Source organism: Cebidichthys violaceus, unplaced genomic scaffold (assembly GCF_023349555.1).
Source record: "Cebidichthys violaceus isolate CVI_PGR_0920_01 unplaced genomic scaffold, fCebVio1.0.p SCAF_74, whole genome shotgun sequence".
Classification (NCBI taxonomy): Eukaryota; Metazoa; Chordata; class Actinopteri; order Perciformes; family Stichaeidae; genus Cebidichthys; species Cebidichthys violaceus.
In genome coordinates this window covers 936334-954418 of record NW_027176958.1, presented here as the reverse complement: position 1 = coordinate 954418, position 18085 = coordinate 936334, and the positions used below count along the sequence as shown (strand labels likewise).

The following is an 18085-nucleotide window of genomic DNA, read 5'->3' as shown; positions in this document are numbered from 1 at the left end:
ACGACGGGGGCGTCTGCGTTTGCCAAGTTACAAACCAAGCAACTCGAAGAACTTGTTGTTATTGTTCTCTGCCCCGTGTGGATGGAGTCTTTCTTTCGTCACTATGTTTGTGTATATATCTCAAAAACTAGTCAACAGTTTTGAATACAATTTGGTGGAAAGTTAAAGGGATAGTTTGACATTTTGGGAAAATACACATTCACTTTCTCAAGAGTTAGATGTAGGCTAAGCCTTGTCCAACAAGTCCCCCAAATGAAACAACAAAATACAGTATTTGTCCTCAAGAACGACACGTAGAAGCATTTTTCTTATCTGACACAACTACCTTTACATCATCATTGTTCTGTGCTTTCCAAAACTGTAACAAGTCACTGTTAAAAAAATGAATACACGTGTTGCGGCAACGTACCGTAGCTTTGCTCTGGTCCGCATCAGGAAGTACCGAAACAAGCTAATGCTAGCGCTAACTGCTTTTCACTTGTGTTGATTTCTCCTTGAGTCCACATAAAAACACTTCTAAACTTTGTTACGTACCTTATGAACTTACCTTAAAGCTTTGATGTTTTTCCGCAACATGAAACAAACAAACGTTACGACGTTTGCGTCGTGCTAATTGCTAGCTAACGCTAATCGCTAATGTCTGCTCAAGTTAGATGCTCAACAGTTGTTTACATACATCATGTAGTTGTGCAAAAAACATTTCTTAAAGTTATGACCACCTTGCGTGTTTGTATAAAATCAAAAAAGCAAATCACTGTTCATTTAGTAGCTGTTGTAGAGACTTTCAATCACATCGTACAATCTTTCAGCAGATATCGCTCGTAACCGTCGCTAGCTAGTTATTTGATGCGGCATGTATTGTATAAAACAATACATTTTACCTCGTCTTATATCCTGGATACCTTGGTACGTGTTAGTAAAAAGATTTCCTTCTCTTAAAACACTTTTAAGATCATTTTCAACAAGGTACAAATACACAAATTTGTGATTTGGGGCTTCATACAAAATGACTTGACTGTTTTACTAACGCAAGATTGTGACGCATGATTAGCTTAGATATATATATAACTCAAGTCTCAATTATATCAGAGCAAGTTAAGTCTTCGTGAAATGTTCACGTCGGTGTGAATCCTGACCATTAAAACGTGGCATTTGCGCCCAGTCGTTAACGATGTTGTTCTCGTAGTTGAGACCGAAGGCCTTAGATTAGTCGAATGCACGTTAGACTGTCTCACAAAAATAAACACAGACTTATTTTAAGCCTGAAAGGTCAACCCCCTGACCCTCAAGCTAATTCAGAACCAGGAGCATTGGTTCCATGGTAACAATCAGTGACACCTGCTGACAAGTGTGACCACATGACCCCGACTCGTATCTTGTGGAGTGCTAACAATGTTATGTTGCGGAGCGAGCAATAAGAAGGGAAAGAGGTCTGTAGAGGCCGGAGTAATATCCAGTTGTGAGGACCAGTTGAGTTACCATGACCACTAAGCCCTGCTACATCTCGGCTCCAATACACGTCTGATCTGAGATTACATGTCGCTGCAGGTGTTTTGTATTGTTACCTTGCAAAATGTCCTCGAAAATGTTGAATTATTCCAGAAGGCAAACATTTTCTGCAGAGCTGAGTGTCTGCAAATTAGACTCGAACTGCAAATTAGTCTTCTTTAAGATGGTTAGACAGTTTTTGTACTGACCAAGTCTGACTTTGGTTTGATCTAAGCCACCGTCAAAGTCTTATCTCCCAAGTCCTTTCCGTGCCAGTTAGATATTCAAGTTATGTAATCATGCACAGCTGCCCGTCACTGCGTTTTCCAGGATTTAACTAATCTGACATCAGGACTTTATCTTATTATGTAGCTTAAATCCAGCTCACACAACTAGAATACACTTTAAACCAGAGCCTATAAATAGAAGAACTGGTATATATTTTGAATGGAGGACGGGGAGAAAAATAGCATTTAAGAGCTCTCTATCCATTCAATCAGTTTTGTTATATCCTGCCAGCGGAGACTTTTCATTACCTTGCTCGGTGGGGTGTGTAATACCTTGCTTATCAGGGATTGGGGCATTATTGCTCGCGGCACATGAAGGCCTTAAAGGTGTATTTGCCAAAAGCAGATTGAAGAACATCCCTTCAAAGATTTTTTTTGCCATCTTGCCGTTATTGATCAAATCCTGGAGAGAAACACTCGAGTCTCCGAGGTGTTTGATTGCTCGAGTGGATAAAGGCAGTGTTACAAAGAGGACGGCGACGCAAACATGCACCCCCTCGCACCGGCACCGTGCAGCCCTCTCATCTGCAGAGGGAAGCTTTTCACATGAAGTTCATTACATCCCCTCTCTCTGCTCACCTCTCAATGCCGCTCTTTGTCCGCCCGTAATCTCGGGATCCTTCAGAACCGCTAGCTTGGGTTTCACATTGGGGAGTATCTCAATGAGTCTGGAAAGGATTTCAAAGGCGAGGGGGCCGCTATATCATCCAAGCATGGTCCTCATGTCCTGGGCTTATCGTGACCCCGGAGTCAAGTTGGCCACATGCTGCAACTGAATAGCCCCTCTCCATATCCGAGTGTTGTTTTAACCAATTTGTCTGCGTTGCTAGAGAGAGAGAGAAACAGACGGCGTATGTATAAAAGTGTGTTCTCGTTGCTGTGCATTTATCGAATACATCTCCCCGCACACTGCCAGACCTCTAACAACGAGGGATAAAGGAGCCCATAAATTGAGCTGATGTGGAAAGGAAACAAGTGTAACAAACTATAAAAGAAGTGCTTCAATCCAAAAACCGTTGGGTTTCCATTTACAATAATCCAGGACAGGCTGTGGTGTGATAAAAATCCTAACAACTTCCGTACTCCCAAAGATAAGCCCGCTATGCACTTACAAGACGGGAAGTGATCTGGGGTATCGGTCTTTCAAAGCGGGCCAGCAAAGCCAAGTGAGCTTCACTGATGTGCCGGTCGGTGGCTTTTAATCCCCACACAGCCGTCCATTCTTGTGAGGGTGACTATATGGTTTTTTTTTTTTAATTAAGACCTTACCTGTCCACATCAAAAGGCAACTCAGATTAGTCTTTCGGTCTGCCTAAGCTCTTTATTACTGTATACTGAATATGTTAAGATTTCAGCCCAACAATGAATCATCTGTTGGGTTTTTTTTTGCGTAAAACGCGCGTGCCGCTCGATGCTCATAGACCTGCTCCTCTGCTCTCCGCGGTTGGCACTGACATAAGACAAAAGAGGCCGTCCGGATACACGAAGCGCCTTCTTAGCGGCGCGTATCTAGAGCAAAAAGATGATGCCGAGATAAGGAAGGGAAAAAAGACGGGAAGGCCAAGGAGAGGAGAGACAACTATTTGGCTCCGTCTCGAAATCGGAAACTTCAATGAAAACGGCGAATATGCAGTTGTGTGCAAACTATCCATGGTCTGAAAATCCCTTCTTCTCCTTAGCAAAGCCAAACAATAAACTGATACCAAATGCAGACCCAGGCTGTTGACTCTATTCCAATTATGTATTTGTAGAAGCACATGTACCGTCTTGCGTTAGTCCCATGAAGATGGGTTTGTCATATTCTCTCAAACATGTCATTATCAATCAGTTTCAAATTAGACTGAATCAATTATATATATGCAATGCAAATGTTTTGATGCTTTGACAGAAAATAATTTAAAAAAAATACGAATGACACACATCTGGAGGAAGGATCTTTAATTTCTTTTCCGGCTTATCTCTCTGGTTTTAAGGCAGGATTCAAGGTTTTTAAAGCACGCTTTGAACTACGAGTTACTTTACAACTAAAAACACATTAAAGAGTAACAAAAAAGAAAAAGAAAGTGTTTGGACCTTTCAAGAAATACTGTACAGTTTACGGGCATGCCGAACAAGAATTGGCATGTGGTGAAGCAGAATCAATGGTGCGATTGTTGCCCTGAATGTCTGACAGATCAATTCTAACTTTTTTTGTGCTGTGCAATAAGTGAGTCGTGCAGCTTTGGCCTCATTACACCGATGCCACCAGTGTGAGCTGCATTTGTTTAAAGGGTTCATTCATCCAGCGACATCACCTGCAGTACTACCAATTCAGAGTTGCATTGTGGGTAACGTAGGCACCAGGTTTTGATTATGGAAGAATAATGCAAGAAAAAAAAAAATGGAAGGAAGTGATGTTAGCATTTCATGGGATCATTAAAAAAAGGGTAAGTTTGCAGTTTTAAAGCAACATTGCTCCAATGTTTAAAAACACAAAGACACATTTACAGCTTTAAAGTAAAATCCGACTAAAAAATCCTGACATGCTGTACTGTTAGTACCTTCATCATGACACATGTAGATGTACATGTAAAAAGATGGACACACTATTGGCGTTATACTGTTGCTAAAGAAATTCTGAACTCACAGCATCTTGTGATAAATGCCTCTCAACGACACGCCCTCTAAATCGGCTGTAGAAAACCCAAAGATGCATTTAAATAACAACAGCTTTTATATGTACACACAGGGGGAGGGGGAAAAAAAAAAATGGAAAACATCAAGTGGAACAAATGCACAGCCGCCGATGACAGCTGTGCTGAGAAGAAAAGGACAGGGCTCAAGAAAAACATCAGGTCACTCAACAGCCAAAATGGTTGTATGACAACACAGTGGAATTTGCTCCTCTCCTCAAATAACAGCATTTAACTCAACTTGTTCCAACAGAAGTTTTAAAAGGCGGTCTCGATCTTCAACTCATAAAGAAAGAAGTAACATAAATATTAGTACATTGAAATTCTATGGTCTACCGTTCATAAAAAAAAAAAAAAAAGAAAGGCAAAGGCACAAATATCAACTTCTAATATAGGAGCAACATTCTGCTAACAGCATTAAAAGACCTACAAAATGTTAAACAATAGATGAAGATATGCATAATACAGGGGTAAATATATAGAAGGCATAATGTTGTTAATGTAAATCTCTTTTATTCTGAAAAGCACAGTACTTTTTTTTTTTTTTTTTTTTTTGGTGAGTTCACAGTGGTCCTCTCTCAGATGAACTCCCCGCGGAAAGGAAGTGACTGAATGTTTTGCTGTTGCCAGCGGCAGCGCAGCCGGGCCAGCCGCGTGTCCCTCGGGTTTTCGAACTCGGAGAAGCCCAGCTGGTTGAGGATGTCATAAACTCCGGCTCTGGCGGCCACCTACCGCAGAAAAAAAACACACAAAAAAACAGTTGATGAACAGGCAACACGGCCAGACGTGCATACATGCATAAAATGCTTTGAGTATCAGCTGTTAGGTTGAAACGACAGGAAGTGGTAGAAGAAGAATTCAGATCCTATCACCTACACCTTAATCTAAACTACTCCACGACGAGCGTGTTTTACTGAAGAACCCACTCATTTTACAAATCAAGTTCAGTTTACTTGTCACAAAGAGTTTGACGTTTTAGAAAGTCTGAAAAACAATAACCCCGATGACATCGCTATGATGTCATAGCGATGTCATCGGGGTTATCGCAGGGAGAAAAGGAAAAAGTACATCATCACCACACACCAGGAGGCTCGAATAAATGTGTTTCATTATGGTTTAATAAGTGAAAAATAACAAGAACGTTTGAACCTGATTTGGAGGAGTGTTTTCAAAACATGATCGCGCAACACCATAATCGATAAGTGGCTTCCTGCCCACGTGTCAACGCGTACTTGAACCCAAACTGTTCCGGATGGTCAGCCCTGTTCGTTGCACGGCGGTGGTGTTTGAGTGAATGTATGAATGGGTGGATGAAAGGCAACTACTGTATATTAAAACAGCCACTGAATATTATCCATAAGAGTATCCTTGTGTGCGATCGTTGCTTTTGGTTTGCAGTGAAATGACGTGGTTCGAGACATCACCGAGTCATTGAGGACAGAGAGGGACATGGAGGGAGTTCGTGTAAAGCGGGGAGGTCACGCTGACTCACGGTCTGCCTTTGGCTGTCAACCAGAGACCAGAAACATCTGGCCATAAAGCCAAAAACAATACAAACAAATTCAAAAACCAAACAACCGAAAGAACCGAACAACCCATTAGAAGTGCCACAGCGTGCCTCTGCAGCAGAGGCTCCGAGAAACGGCACACAAAAGAGACTACTTCAGTCAAATCCCGTTAACGGAAGTGTGTCAAGCTGATGTATTTCCATCAATTTGTGTATTCATTTTCACAATCCGCTCAAAGGGAACCATCAGCTGTTGGCACGTCTGCAAGAGGTCCGGGGTGTGAGTCACTGGAGGTAACGTGGCCAGTTTAACCTCTCCCTCTTTGCCTCAGCCAGTCGAGAAGTCTGTCTAATTCTAAGGGGAGAGGAATGTGCAAAGAGAGATGTTTAAAACAAGGGCATCATTTGTGGACGCACACTTCCTTCTTTTTTTTTTTTATAAACTGCATACAATAGAAGAAGAGTGAAGCACTTTTAAAAAGGTTGAATGCTGAGGAGGCCACAACGGAACAATGAACAGGAATAATAATATCAAGATATCCCTTTCACCAACAATGATTACAGCTTAGCTGGCCAGCTTTGTGCAGAAATAAACACCAGGCACCGCAGAGTGTGGTCTAGATTACCTACTTGCTGACCGTGCAAAAATCAAATCTTACAATAGATATCGTGTAATGCTAAAACTCCTGCTTTTGTAGAGTCGACGGTGGTTCAAACCCTCCCCTCGGTTTTGCGAGCGGTCTCGCTACGGAAACATAATGAGGCAGCTTCTACTGTCCCCGTCTTAATTCACCTTTTTAAAAGTAAACGCACGCACTGGTGCATCTTGCAGCACGTCCGTGTTCGTGTTTTGCGCGCGTTCCTGGAAGGCTGCCAGCCCCGGCGGCTGTACGACGTCATTGGTGGGAACAAAATGAGTCGGTGCAGCTGAACCATTAGTCAGTGGATTGGGTCTCCCAAGAGGACCTCTGGACTTTGTGGTATTAACCAGGGTACTTAACCTGACTCATGTACTCCACAGCCCAGCTGTCTAAATAGGACGTGAGAGACGAATCGGCAACAGTGAGAAGCGAATGTTGGGAATGTTGAGAGGGTGAAGGGTCTGTTGGGTCAGTGCTGAGGGCGTTCACGTTTTGTCATCTCTCTCGAAAGTGACTCCTTCACAGAGGACGCCAGATTTCTCACACTGCGCTCCAGCAACGCAACCCATCCACGTGTCCGGTGTAGTTCCAACCACAGCGGTAAATAACACCGCTTCCGTGGCACGTCGTAGCGAAGAAGCTCCGCCGAAAAGTAGTGATTTTGTGTTCAAACGGACGCACAAAGCTTTTTCTTTGCGGATGAGGCAACCCCGGTGTGGGACAGTTAGCAATTTTGACAATTTTGAATTAATATCCCTCTTGTATCTGTACACTAACTGCTCTCTCACCAGGGAACACTCACAGTACGGAAGCTAAAGACGCTCTAACTTCCGTTTTACCGGGACTTAAGACAAGACTCCTGCGAGCTAATAGTTAGCGTCAGCATGCTAATATGCTCGCATTGACAACGCTAGCATGGATATAGATCGTTAACCAGCTTATTTCGACACATTAGCATAACAACCGTCGCTAAAATTAACACTACAAAGTACCAGGGTCATGTCAATAATCCTCACTTGCGCATTTTAGCAAAGCAGAGGGATTTTAATGTATACATGCATGTGTGCGTATGTGTATTTATATTAGCTACATAAAAGGAAAAAATAGCATGTAAAGACATGAGATGTGGGGAAAGCGGCAGATCTACGGATCCGCACACAAAATCAAAACGGATCGGGTCTCTGATGGTGAATCGCGGCGGAGCCTCGAAGTCGTCGGTATGTGGCGACAAACACTCTGTGTGACAGTAAGCAGTTCTGTCAGAGAAATGCCTTTCATGCTGCGTCGAGGAGATCACAAACGCCAATACTCATTAGGCGGCTGGAGCGGCCCGGGGAGGAGCGGCGCAACGAGGAGGCGCTGGTCTTTCCCACAGTCGGCTATCTCAAAGGCTGCACATACCGGGCCTGTGTAAGAGGGGGGGGGGGAGACACAGGGGCGGGGGGACAGGGAGGCCTCTGTGCCACACATCAAAAACAGCTGGAGTGACTGATAGGGTACCTCTCCTGCAGGCATCCGTGGTATGCACTGTACACAAGTCCTGCCATTGTGTAAAGGGCCACGTTTTTGGATTAGCAAACATGGATTTCAATTCCAATAACTCCTCTGATGTTTCTTGCTCTGATGTTAATACATGGCCGCGAGGCAGCGGGCTAATGACACCGGGGACAATATTTGTCCAACGCGCACACAATGCGGCAGCAGGCAATTACTTCAAATATGCACCGCTCCATCGTTTTTTTTGATCCTGCAGTGATCGAACACAACAACAACAAAAAAAAAAAAAACATGCTCCCGTGTTCAAGCAATCGAGCTGAACAGAAACAACAAGACCAAATAGGTCAGAGGCTCCGTATCAGCTGGCACAGGCTGCTTGTCCGGCAATGACTGGAAACACTGTGCTCCTGCTTTTAGCTCGCTGTAGAGATCAAATTAGTCCATGCACACACACACACACACACACACACACACACACATGCATGCATGCATACACCCGGGACAGGATGCGGGACAGACTGTACCGCTCAGATCTGGCCAGGTTGTGTAACCGCGGATTCAAACGCACGGCCGCTGACCCCTTGACCGCCCGCCTCCGGCGTCGCAGTTTGTCATTAATGATCCTGCCACGGTCACTGGCGATAGGCTAATGATTGCGCCTTCGGGTTTGTTGGGTCAGATTGATCGAGTTGCTGCCAGATTCTGCCGCGACTGGGCCAACAAACGCCTCACAATACCGATGGTGCTGTGGGCAAAATGTAGCACGACTTGTTTGACTATTTCTTTTAGAAATTCATTTAATTTAAACTGGTCCCCGGAAGGAGCGTTTGAAAGTTCGGACGGTTCAAATGTGTATCTAGGTGACGTCGTGCCGTGTCGCATGCTTTGGAAGAATGATTATTTTTTGGAGGAACATTGTGTGAGCTGACCTGATTTAGCTTCTCTTGTTGCTGTAACTGTAATTATCATTTTGAGAACAGTGTGGGAAGCATGTGAGATTCTCACTTCAACATTATCCGGGGAAGACAAAAGATACGGAGACAACACACCCCGCAGAATCCATGCGGACAGCAAAACAAGACATTTAGATGTGCGAGCGTCTGCGTTCGTTCCATGACAGCTGCCGAAGCAACTGTCTCCCCTTACAGAATCTGACTGGTTCAAATCAATTTTGACTTTATTATTTATTTATGTTTTTGTGCAAAGTGTAACTGAGGGTCATTTTGCACGTAGGAAGTCATTAAATTCATTTTTATGGTGTGTGTTTGGCGGCATCTTTTGTGCTCGACAGTTCTGACTTTCCTTCCCAGAGAGCTCCCGTCATTCAAACGGTGCAACGACAACTCGAGGACCTTTCTTTCGACTCGGCTCGAGGACCTTTCTTTCGACTCAGCTCGAGGACCTTTCTTTCGACTCAGCTCGAGGACCTTTCTTTCGACTCGGCTCGAGGACCTTTCTTTCGACTCGGCTCGAGGACCTTTCTTTCGACTCGGCTCGAGGACCTTTCTTTCTACTCGGCTCGAGGACCTTTCTTTCGACTCAGCTCGAGGACCTTTCTTTCTACTCAGCTCGAGGACCTTTCTTTCTAGCCAGTCCAGACAAAACCCCCGCGGCGGCCGATGACGAACATACATCTAAAGAGCAGGGAAAAAAAACGCACAGGAGAATAATTATGTAGTCGTCATGTCGGCGGTCCCTACAGGTGGAGACGCGGGGCTGTTATGATGATAATGCTGTGATAGAAGTGCAGCCATCAAGGAAATTAGTTTTGATTCATACAGAAGATCCATCCAAAAAGAGCTCAGACCAGAAGTAGGACAGCGATGTGATTTTGATGAGTTCTCCACAGGAGTTTTCCGTCTGCAGCGGCCGAGCACCCCCAGCAGGTCACCCGGCAGCACATTAACACTCGCCTGCAGTGTGGGACCTGGCCGTGCAGGAGTCTGTCAGCGGGCTAGTTAGCTGCTAAACAAACTTCAGCTACTTTATAATGTGACGCAGAGTTTCCGGCGCCACGCTCAAAAAAAGTACAACTAAAGCGGGACGTGTGTTTTAACTCCCGGTCACAGGAAAAGTGATTTTCTGACGTTTACCGTATATTCTCTAATAGCAGCTTTTATTTACCTCAGAAGCAAAAGGGAACCAGGCCTTTATCTGTAATTCCTCTGTTAATGTTAACTTAAAAATTCCTCTTTGTTGACGCGTTTTCTTGATAAATTCAGTATTAATTAAAGTCATATCGGGCGTTCCAATTTGTGCAGTGTTATTCGACATTTTTTACTATATTTACCATGTAAAAATGTTCAAGTAGGTTACAAGCAATTCCAACAACGTGAGGTTGTATTTCTGCCTGGACTCTATCAGCTACTGGCTCTTATATGGTAATCTACAGGAGGAAACACAGCGCTTCAATAGCATGAAAATCCCTTGAACTCACTCCACCGGGGAAAAAAAAAAAAATGGCCCATTTTGATTTATTGCAGTGCCATCAGAGTCGTGCTCTCTGCGCAGCTGATGGATGCGCTTTGATATACCGGCATGGTTACCCGTTTTCCCCAACGGTTACACTTCCCGGTAACCAGGGAGGTCTAAATCTAAAAAGGACATTTTTTGTGATCTAACTGAGACGCGGCCCCAGGTGCGTCTCAGGAGGAGTCTGCCAGAAGTTGTGATTGGAAAAGTGAATCATAAAACACCTGTTAGGCGCCACAAGGCACCGCTGAGGTTTGGAGGTGCATAACAGACGCATAATTGAGATTATTATTTATACTAAGCTTCCAATTAAACGGATATATATATATATATATATGCATTTATAATATATACGGCTATCAAGGCCATCTAACCCTAGAAATATGTAATAATAAAGTGTATAATTTCCTCTTAGGGAACTGAGAGTAAAACATGTACACGGTAGCAGCAAGAAGAACAAGGCCATTTAAAAAAAGAACTGTCACTGTGAAAGAGCAACTCTATCAAAGGAGAAGCTAGGACGATGAACTAAATGTGTTGGAAGTGGTTGACTCAAAGATTTAAAGGGCAGAACAAGCACAACTCAGCGCTTGAAATACTTTCCGCACATCCCAACTAAAACTGCAATCAAGCTGCTTTCAGGTGTTGGCTGGTCTAATGGCCTCAACGTTCACTTCCACCTGAATTGCCCCGTCCCTTTCATGGTGTGTCATTAACTTCTACAAAAGGTCAGCGAAGTGGACATTTAAAGAAGTCCACTTTTAAAAGCAACATGTTGAAGACGGGCACATTGGAATCACTGCCTGGCTTCCCTGACATCCCATATTATGGTTCTCATCGTGACGTCTACGACAGCAGCGGGCATCAGTGTACAGTCAGTAAGGAGCTAGTGAACACGGGAGGATTTAGCAGCGTAAGAGTGAACTGTCCTGTTCACTGAGTGTTTTTCTGTTGCCTGCGTTACAGTAGAGCATTCCTGTGTCCCTGTGGGCACGCTCGTATTTTCTCACGGCATTACTGGGCCATTACAGTCACTCTGATGCACCACATATATTTGCTATTCATAACAGGAAGAATATGCTCTGATTAACCGCGCATATTTCTGTGACAAATTGTTTTCACAGCTATTGTTCCAGTCTATTTTGGAATTCCACGTTTTTTTTGGGTTTTTTTTATTCTTTGAAAATCGTTGAGTTAAAAGCTCGTCCTTCTTTGTCCTCATTGACATTTGAGGCGTTCGGCCGTGTTTCTCAAAGCCGTCTGCTCACAATTGGGAAAAGCAATTCGCTGCAAAATGGAAATATGCGACTCCTATTATTTTTTTTTTATTGGATTTAAGAGGTTTTGCTGAGCCTGCTAAAGCCGGGATAAAAACTAGACAGCTAACACATTTTAATTAAAACTAAATGCATATAATTGTAACTACACCATACAATGTGGATTTATGATGGATTCACAGTTATTTGCAGCTTAAACTGATCACATTGAATGCGTTTTGTCAACCACGTGAGTTTAACATATTGCAACATACATTTTAATTGCAGTGTGTGTGTGTGTGTGTGTGTGTGTGTGTGTGTGCACCAGCACTTACGGACTACTCATTTGTTTGGAATGCACGTAAATTCTCCACTTAACTGTAGGGGCACAGCTGGCTGAACCATTAATGCACCAAACAAACACACAGAGCCACCGAGACATTGCTAAGTTCAGTGTGTGAAGAACCGGGCCACAATAGAACCAGAACCAGCTTTGAAATATCTCAATGAAACTCCGGTAACCAGTTCACAATGCACACAAACTGTAAGTGTGTCTGGTCTTGGTCTCAAAGTCTTGGTCTGGTCTTGGTCTCAAAGTCTTGGTCTGGTCTCAAAGTCTTGGTCTTGTCTTGGTCTCAAAGCATTGGTCTTGTCTTGGTTTCAAAGTCTTGGTCTGGTCTTGGTCTCAAAGTCTTGGTCTGGTCTTGGTCTCAAAGCATTGGTCTTGTCTTGGTCTCAAAGTCTTGGTTTGGTCTTGGTCTCAAAGTCTTGTCTTGGTCTGAAAGTATTGGTCTTGTCTTGGTCTCAAAGTCTTGGTCTGGTCTTGGTCTCAAAGTCTTGGTCTGGTCTTGGTCTCAAAGTCTTGTCTTGGTCTCAAAGTATTGGTCTTGTCTTGGTCTCAAAGTCTTGGTCTGGTCTTGGTCTCAAAGTCTTGGTCTGGTCTTGGTCTCAAAGTCTTGGGCTTGTCTTGGTCTCAAAGTCTTGGTCTGGTCTTGGTCTCAAAGTCTTGGTCTGGTCTTGGTCTCAAAGTCTTGGTCTTGTCTTGGTCTCAAAGCCTTGGTCTGGTCTTGGTCTCAAAGTCTTGGTCTGGTCTTGGTCTCAAAGTCTTGGTCTTGTCTTGGTCTCAAAGCCTTGGTCTGGTCTTAGTCTCAAAGTCTTGGTCTGGTCTTAGTCTCAAAGTCTTGGTCTGGTCTTGGTCTCAAAGCATTGGTCTTGTCTTGGTCTCAAAGTCTTGGTTTGGTCTTGGTCTCAAAGTCTTGTCTTGGTCTGAAAGTATTGGTCTTGTCTTGGTCTCAAAGTCTTGGTCTGGTCTTGGTCTCAAAGTCTTGGTCTGGTCTTGGTCTCAAAGTCTTGTCTTGGTCTCAAAGTATTGGTCTTGTCTTGGTCTCAAAGTCTTGGTCTGGTCTTGGTCTCAAAGTCTTGGTCTGGTCTTGGTCTCAAAGTCTTGGGCTTGTCTTGGTCTCAAAGTCTTGGTCTGGTCTTGGTCTCAAAGTCTTGGTCTGGTCTTGGTCTCAAAGTCTTGGTCTTGTCTTGGTCTCAAAGCCTTGGTCTGGTCTTGGTCTCAAAGTCTTGGTCTGGTCTTGGTCTCAAAGTCTTGGTCTTGTCTTGGTCTCAAAGCCTTGGTCTGGTCTTAGTCTCAAAGTCTTGGTCTGGTCTTAGTCTCAAAGTCTTGGTCTGGTCTTGGTCTCAATACCCTCTGGTCTTGGTCGTGACTTGGTCTCTCGATTTAGGTGGTTTTGACTACGACACTGCCAGCAGCGTTAACTTCTAACTTCTATCCAACTTAATTTTAATTGCGACACAAGCCAGATCAATTAGTGGTTTAAAAGAAGGCCTTTCTGTCTATAATGCATATGTATATAAATAAAGTGAGACATAGTGGGGCACAGATCCCGTACCTGTTCCATCCAGAGAGCGAAGGAGCGCTGCCAGGAGTCCTTCTTCTCTAGATGCAGGTACGTGTTGAAGAGGATGAGGTAAATGTAGCGCTCGAGGTACTGCAGGCTCCTCAGCAGCAGCTGCTGACACTCCTTCTCCGTCTTACTGCTTTTGATCTGAGGAAAGAGGCAACCGAGGCTTTATCGGTACATCAAGCTGGCACGACAAAGCACTTTTCTTTCATCTCCATGCAGAGACAACAGTAGCTTACGTGTTTTATTTACATTTCTGCATTTGTCCTGTGTAATTGCTCTCTCTCTCGTTCTGTAGCTTTCAAGGTATTTAATTGCCTCCTGCGTGAAGGCCGTGTTTGCTTAATGAGAAATCTCTCTTGACATTTAACTTGCTGTGATGGTGTTTGAAAATGTTTGTGTTCATTAAACTGCCACTCGATTAAAGCTTAAATGTATCTAAAGTCTAACCGGAATATTAAAATGTTGGACAGGGTGGCACCTTGCATGGCAGCCTCGGCCATCAGTGTGTGTGTGTGTGTGTGTGTGTGTGTGTGTGTGTGTGTGTGAATGGGTGAATGTGTAGTGTACAGCGCTTTGAGTGGTCAGAAGACTAGAAAGACACTAAATAAATGCGAGTCCATTTACCAATTTTCCTTAAATAATCATAAAAATTAAGTTAAATTAATAAAGTAAGTCACTATCTGTCGCTAAAAGGAGGTAAAACAACTGGGATTGGGACCCACTGGTGAAAGTATTGCAGTATTTATATATTTGCAGTATTAGGAAATGGCCGTCTGTGGTGACATTCCCAGAAAAACAAAAATGTTGTATTACATTTTTCTCCATTGTACACACACACACACAAAAAGAATGACACTGAGCACACAGGAAATCAATTTCAACCACTAAAAATAAGAAATGGGAACTTTAACAGTTTGTTGAAAACACGATGTGATGAATAACATCGATCCCGCTCTTTCATGCCGAAACAGATACAGATTAACAGAACCACCTGCTAGCTCAGCCACGTGATTTTGATGGTTAAAAACCCGACAGTCAGAAACATTAGAACTGCGCAATTATCCAAAGACGATGACGGAGATGCTTTTTATTCAAGACAAAAGATAATAGTGCTCTCACGGGACTATTTAACCGTCTAGGGCGGAGGAGAAAGCCTTAAAGACCACAACAAAAATCATAAATGCAATAATAACAGAAGTGTTGTTTGAGTGAACACAGCTTGAACGTAGTGGTGAAGCAGCTCTGCAGCGGCCCGATTATGAGCCACTTCTCACAAAGTGAGGCTGGTAATTGGGGCCTCGCTCTTCAGTTTACAGCACCGAGGCAAACGCAGACAGGCGTTCACAGTTCATCAGTGTGGCGACTCGGTGTCAAGATGTTTTTCCCCTTTTTCTTCCCCCCCCCCCCTTCTATATTTGAAGGCAATCGAAGGCATCTAGCGAGAAAAAAAAAGACAGAAAAAAAAGGCCTGCCGTCCAGCTGCGAGGTGGAGAGCGAGGCGTGCGCAGGATTGGATAACATGTCAATTGGAGTTAAGAGAAAGTCGGGACGAGGTGCAGCGTGTGCTCAGCGAGCCGTCGGCTGCTCTTCAGACGCTTTCTCCGCAGCCGATTGTTTGTCTGCGCTCGTAATGGGCATTTCGACCGCCTCACTAACTTTGTTTCTGATGGATAAAACAGGTGATCTGCACACAGTTCGCAAGCATTATCGGGGAGGTATGTTAAATGCATTGTGGGGGCTGCCCAGAGAATAATGAAAGTTTACCAAGTAGGTGGGCTACCACTCTGAAAATGTGCACCATAATACGATCATTCCACAGCTGAATGACGCAACAGGGAGAAGGGGGGGGGGAATGAGCGGGGTTTCCTGTTCATTCCCAAACAGCCGTGGTTGGATCCCAGTTTTCCAAGCATCTGCAGCAGAGTGGAGGAGAAACTGCCCCCTACGCAAACAATGGATGTGCTGTGTGTTGTCTATCAACTCTCTCAGGACACAAGAGGAAGTAAAAAAAAAAAAAGCACACACACACACACACACACACACACACGCGCCTAACCTCGCCTAATCTTTCTCAAGTTAACGTTGACTACGGAAGGCAGAGCAGGTGAACGCCAGTGAACCTGATCACCCTGTGCGCCCTGCTAACCCGGAGGGCTTTTCAGCTATTCATCGCTCAAAATGTGCAGTGCCAAAGCCTGGCAGCTATCTGTGCACATACCGAACTCATAAGCACAAACACACACACACACACACACACACACACACACACACACACACACACGCTAAGATCAGTTTGAACAGATTACATAATTCACACCTCTACGATCTGCAGAACCTCAATTCTATGGCTGCCATCTGTCTGAGGCGTATGTGCGGTAGAGCGGCTTTTCGTGTAGTATCAGGAATTCCTTCGAAGAAGCAATGTCGGGGAAGATGTGGGGAAGTAAAATCCCTCTCGCCTTGAAAGCTTTGGATTTTGCGTGGATTACACTTATTTTGAAAAACCCTGTTCTGTGCTGATAATCATCCAATTTCGACAAGATAAAAAAAAAAGTCTAGAAAACAGTTTATTATAATAATAATTCTATCTAACAATTTCATAATCTTGTAACTTTCTACTGAGTTGGATAAACAGAACAGAGGAGGAAAAAGTGGGGGAACGACGGAATCCTCTCATCTCGCGTGGCCTTTCAAAATAAAAGAGAGGTCACTCCCTCATGACTCAGGCGGCTAAAATACGCTCCACTGTGAAAGTTCGGAACTATCCCTTTAAATGTCAAATTAATTTAAATGTCATATCTAATGATGCATTTTATTCGTTACTGACTTTGTCCTAACAGACGTACAGCTAAACTAGTTTTTCTTGTTTGTGAGTCGGCATTATGAGGGAGGTGCTGAACGTGAACTCAGGTCAATCAAAGCTTTGGTTCTATAGAACAATCTCTTTTCATTTAACTACATTTATTTGATTTGCATTATCCAAAGAGAAATGTACTTTGCAGAAACAAAAAAAGCAAATGCAGCCGATGTCTGTGATGCAATATCGCCCCAGAAAACGTTTTTCAATCTGTGCCGTTTAACTCAAAACACGTCAGACCAAGTTCAGACAAAAGTGGACAATAATCCCCGGATAAGCGTCACGGCCTGCAGCCCGCAGGTCTAGGTGTATTAAAGATAAACACCGAGGCACTCCTGAGACACACCGCCCGACCCGTGCCTTGTGCAAACAGGGAGACGGAGTATCGTACGGTTTGGTTTGAAAAGGGTTCCACATGCAGAGAAATCACAAATCCCTGATGTGAACGGGGCAACGGTGACGAGCGTCTCATTTATATTTCTGCCAGACAATTTTAAACATTAAAGATGTCTGTCTGGCAGTTCATCTCTCAGAAGCTGTTTTCAATGTGTGCAACAAGCATCTATTATTGCTAACTCAAAGGCAAATTGCTCATTTTGCCTCTTACACAAGGCAGTGACAAAAAACATCAAATGGTTAGGAAGGCAATTATTGCGAATATGAGATCCTCCCCCCCCCCAACCCCCCTTTTATTTGTCTGGAAGAAATCAGCTGTTTTATTCGTGCAGCGAGCGCCCCAGTCTTCCGTAGGACTGTTGTTGGGTCATTGTTCGTAGCTTTGGGGTGACAGTGGCTAAGTGGAGAGCAGGGCCTTCGATAAGAGGGTCGGCGGTTCGATCCCCGGCTCCTGCTCTGCTCATGTCAATGCGTCAATGTGTCCTTGAGCAAGACACTTAACCCCAAAAATGTCTCCCGTAGCTGTGCCTACGGTGTGTAGATAGATACTGAATTGTAAGTCGCTTTGGATAAAAGCGTCCGCTAAACGACCGTAATGTAATGAACTTCCGCACCAATCGTCTCTTACTGGCGGCCATTAAGCCAGCTGAGCGTGTTGAGTCAGCAGCGGAGGCAGTCAATAAAAAGAGAGCTCATTAGCACATGGATGAAGAAAAAGAAAAAGGACTACAATTTGTTTAAATTATACAATAATGTGTTGTCTTTCCTCAAACCTGGGACTTCTTCTTCCGGATTAGGAATACGGACATCTCAAGAAACTAAATTGTAAAAAATAAAATCAGTATTTGAACGTTGTTTGACAGCGTTTTCTCCACTTGTTCCTCACACCTATAATAATATTGGATTATTTCTGAGCTGTGTTTGCCACAAGAGGACATTCCCAAATGTACATTTGTGTTCTTCTGGGTGTACGAGGACACAAAATGTAGATGAAAATAATTTTAAGAGTAAAAGAGAAAATGTTGAGCCTTACAGATTTTGCACCAACTGTAACTTAACATAAAATATTTTATATTCAAAAAAGGAATTAGGTCTGGTT

The 18085-nt window shown here is 43.7% G+C and overlaps 1 protein-coding gene across 1 annotated transcript in view; it reads right to left on the bottom strand.

Moving 5' to 3' along the window:
- Positions 1 to 3698: 3698 nt before the first annotated feature.
- pald1a (phosphatase domain containing paladin 1a) overlaps positions 3699 to 18085 on the bottom strand; it is a 31483-nt gene continuing 17096 nt past the window's right edge. Inside the window, exons 16-17 of the mRNA XM_068736955.1 lie at positions 13719 to 13874; positions 3699 to 5175 (exon numbers count right to left, since the gene is read on the bottom strand). Coding sequence (XP_068593056.1) covers positions 5026 to 5175; positions 13719 to 13874 — 306 coding nt within the window. The 3' untranslated portion in view covers positions 3699 to 5025. The remainder of the gene's footprint in view (positions 5176 to 13718; positions 13875 to 18085) is intronic.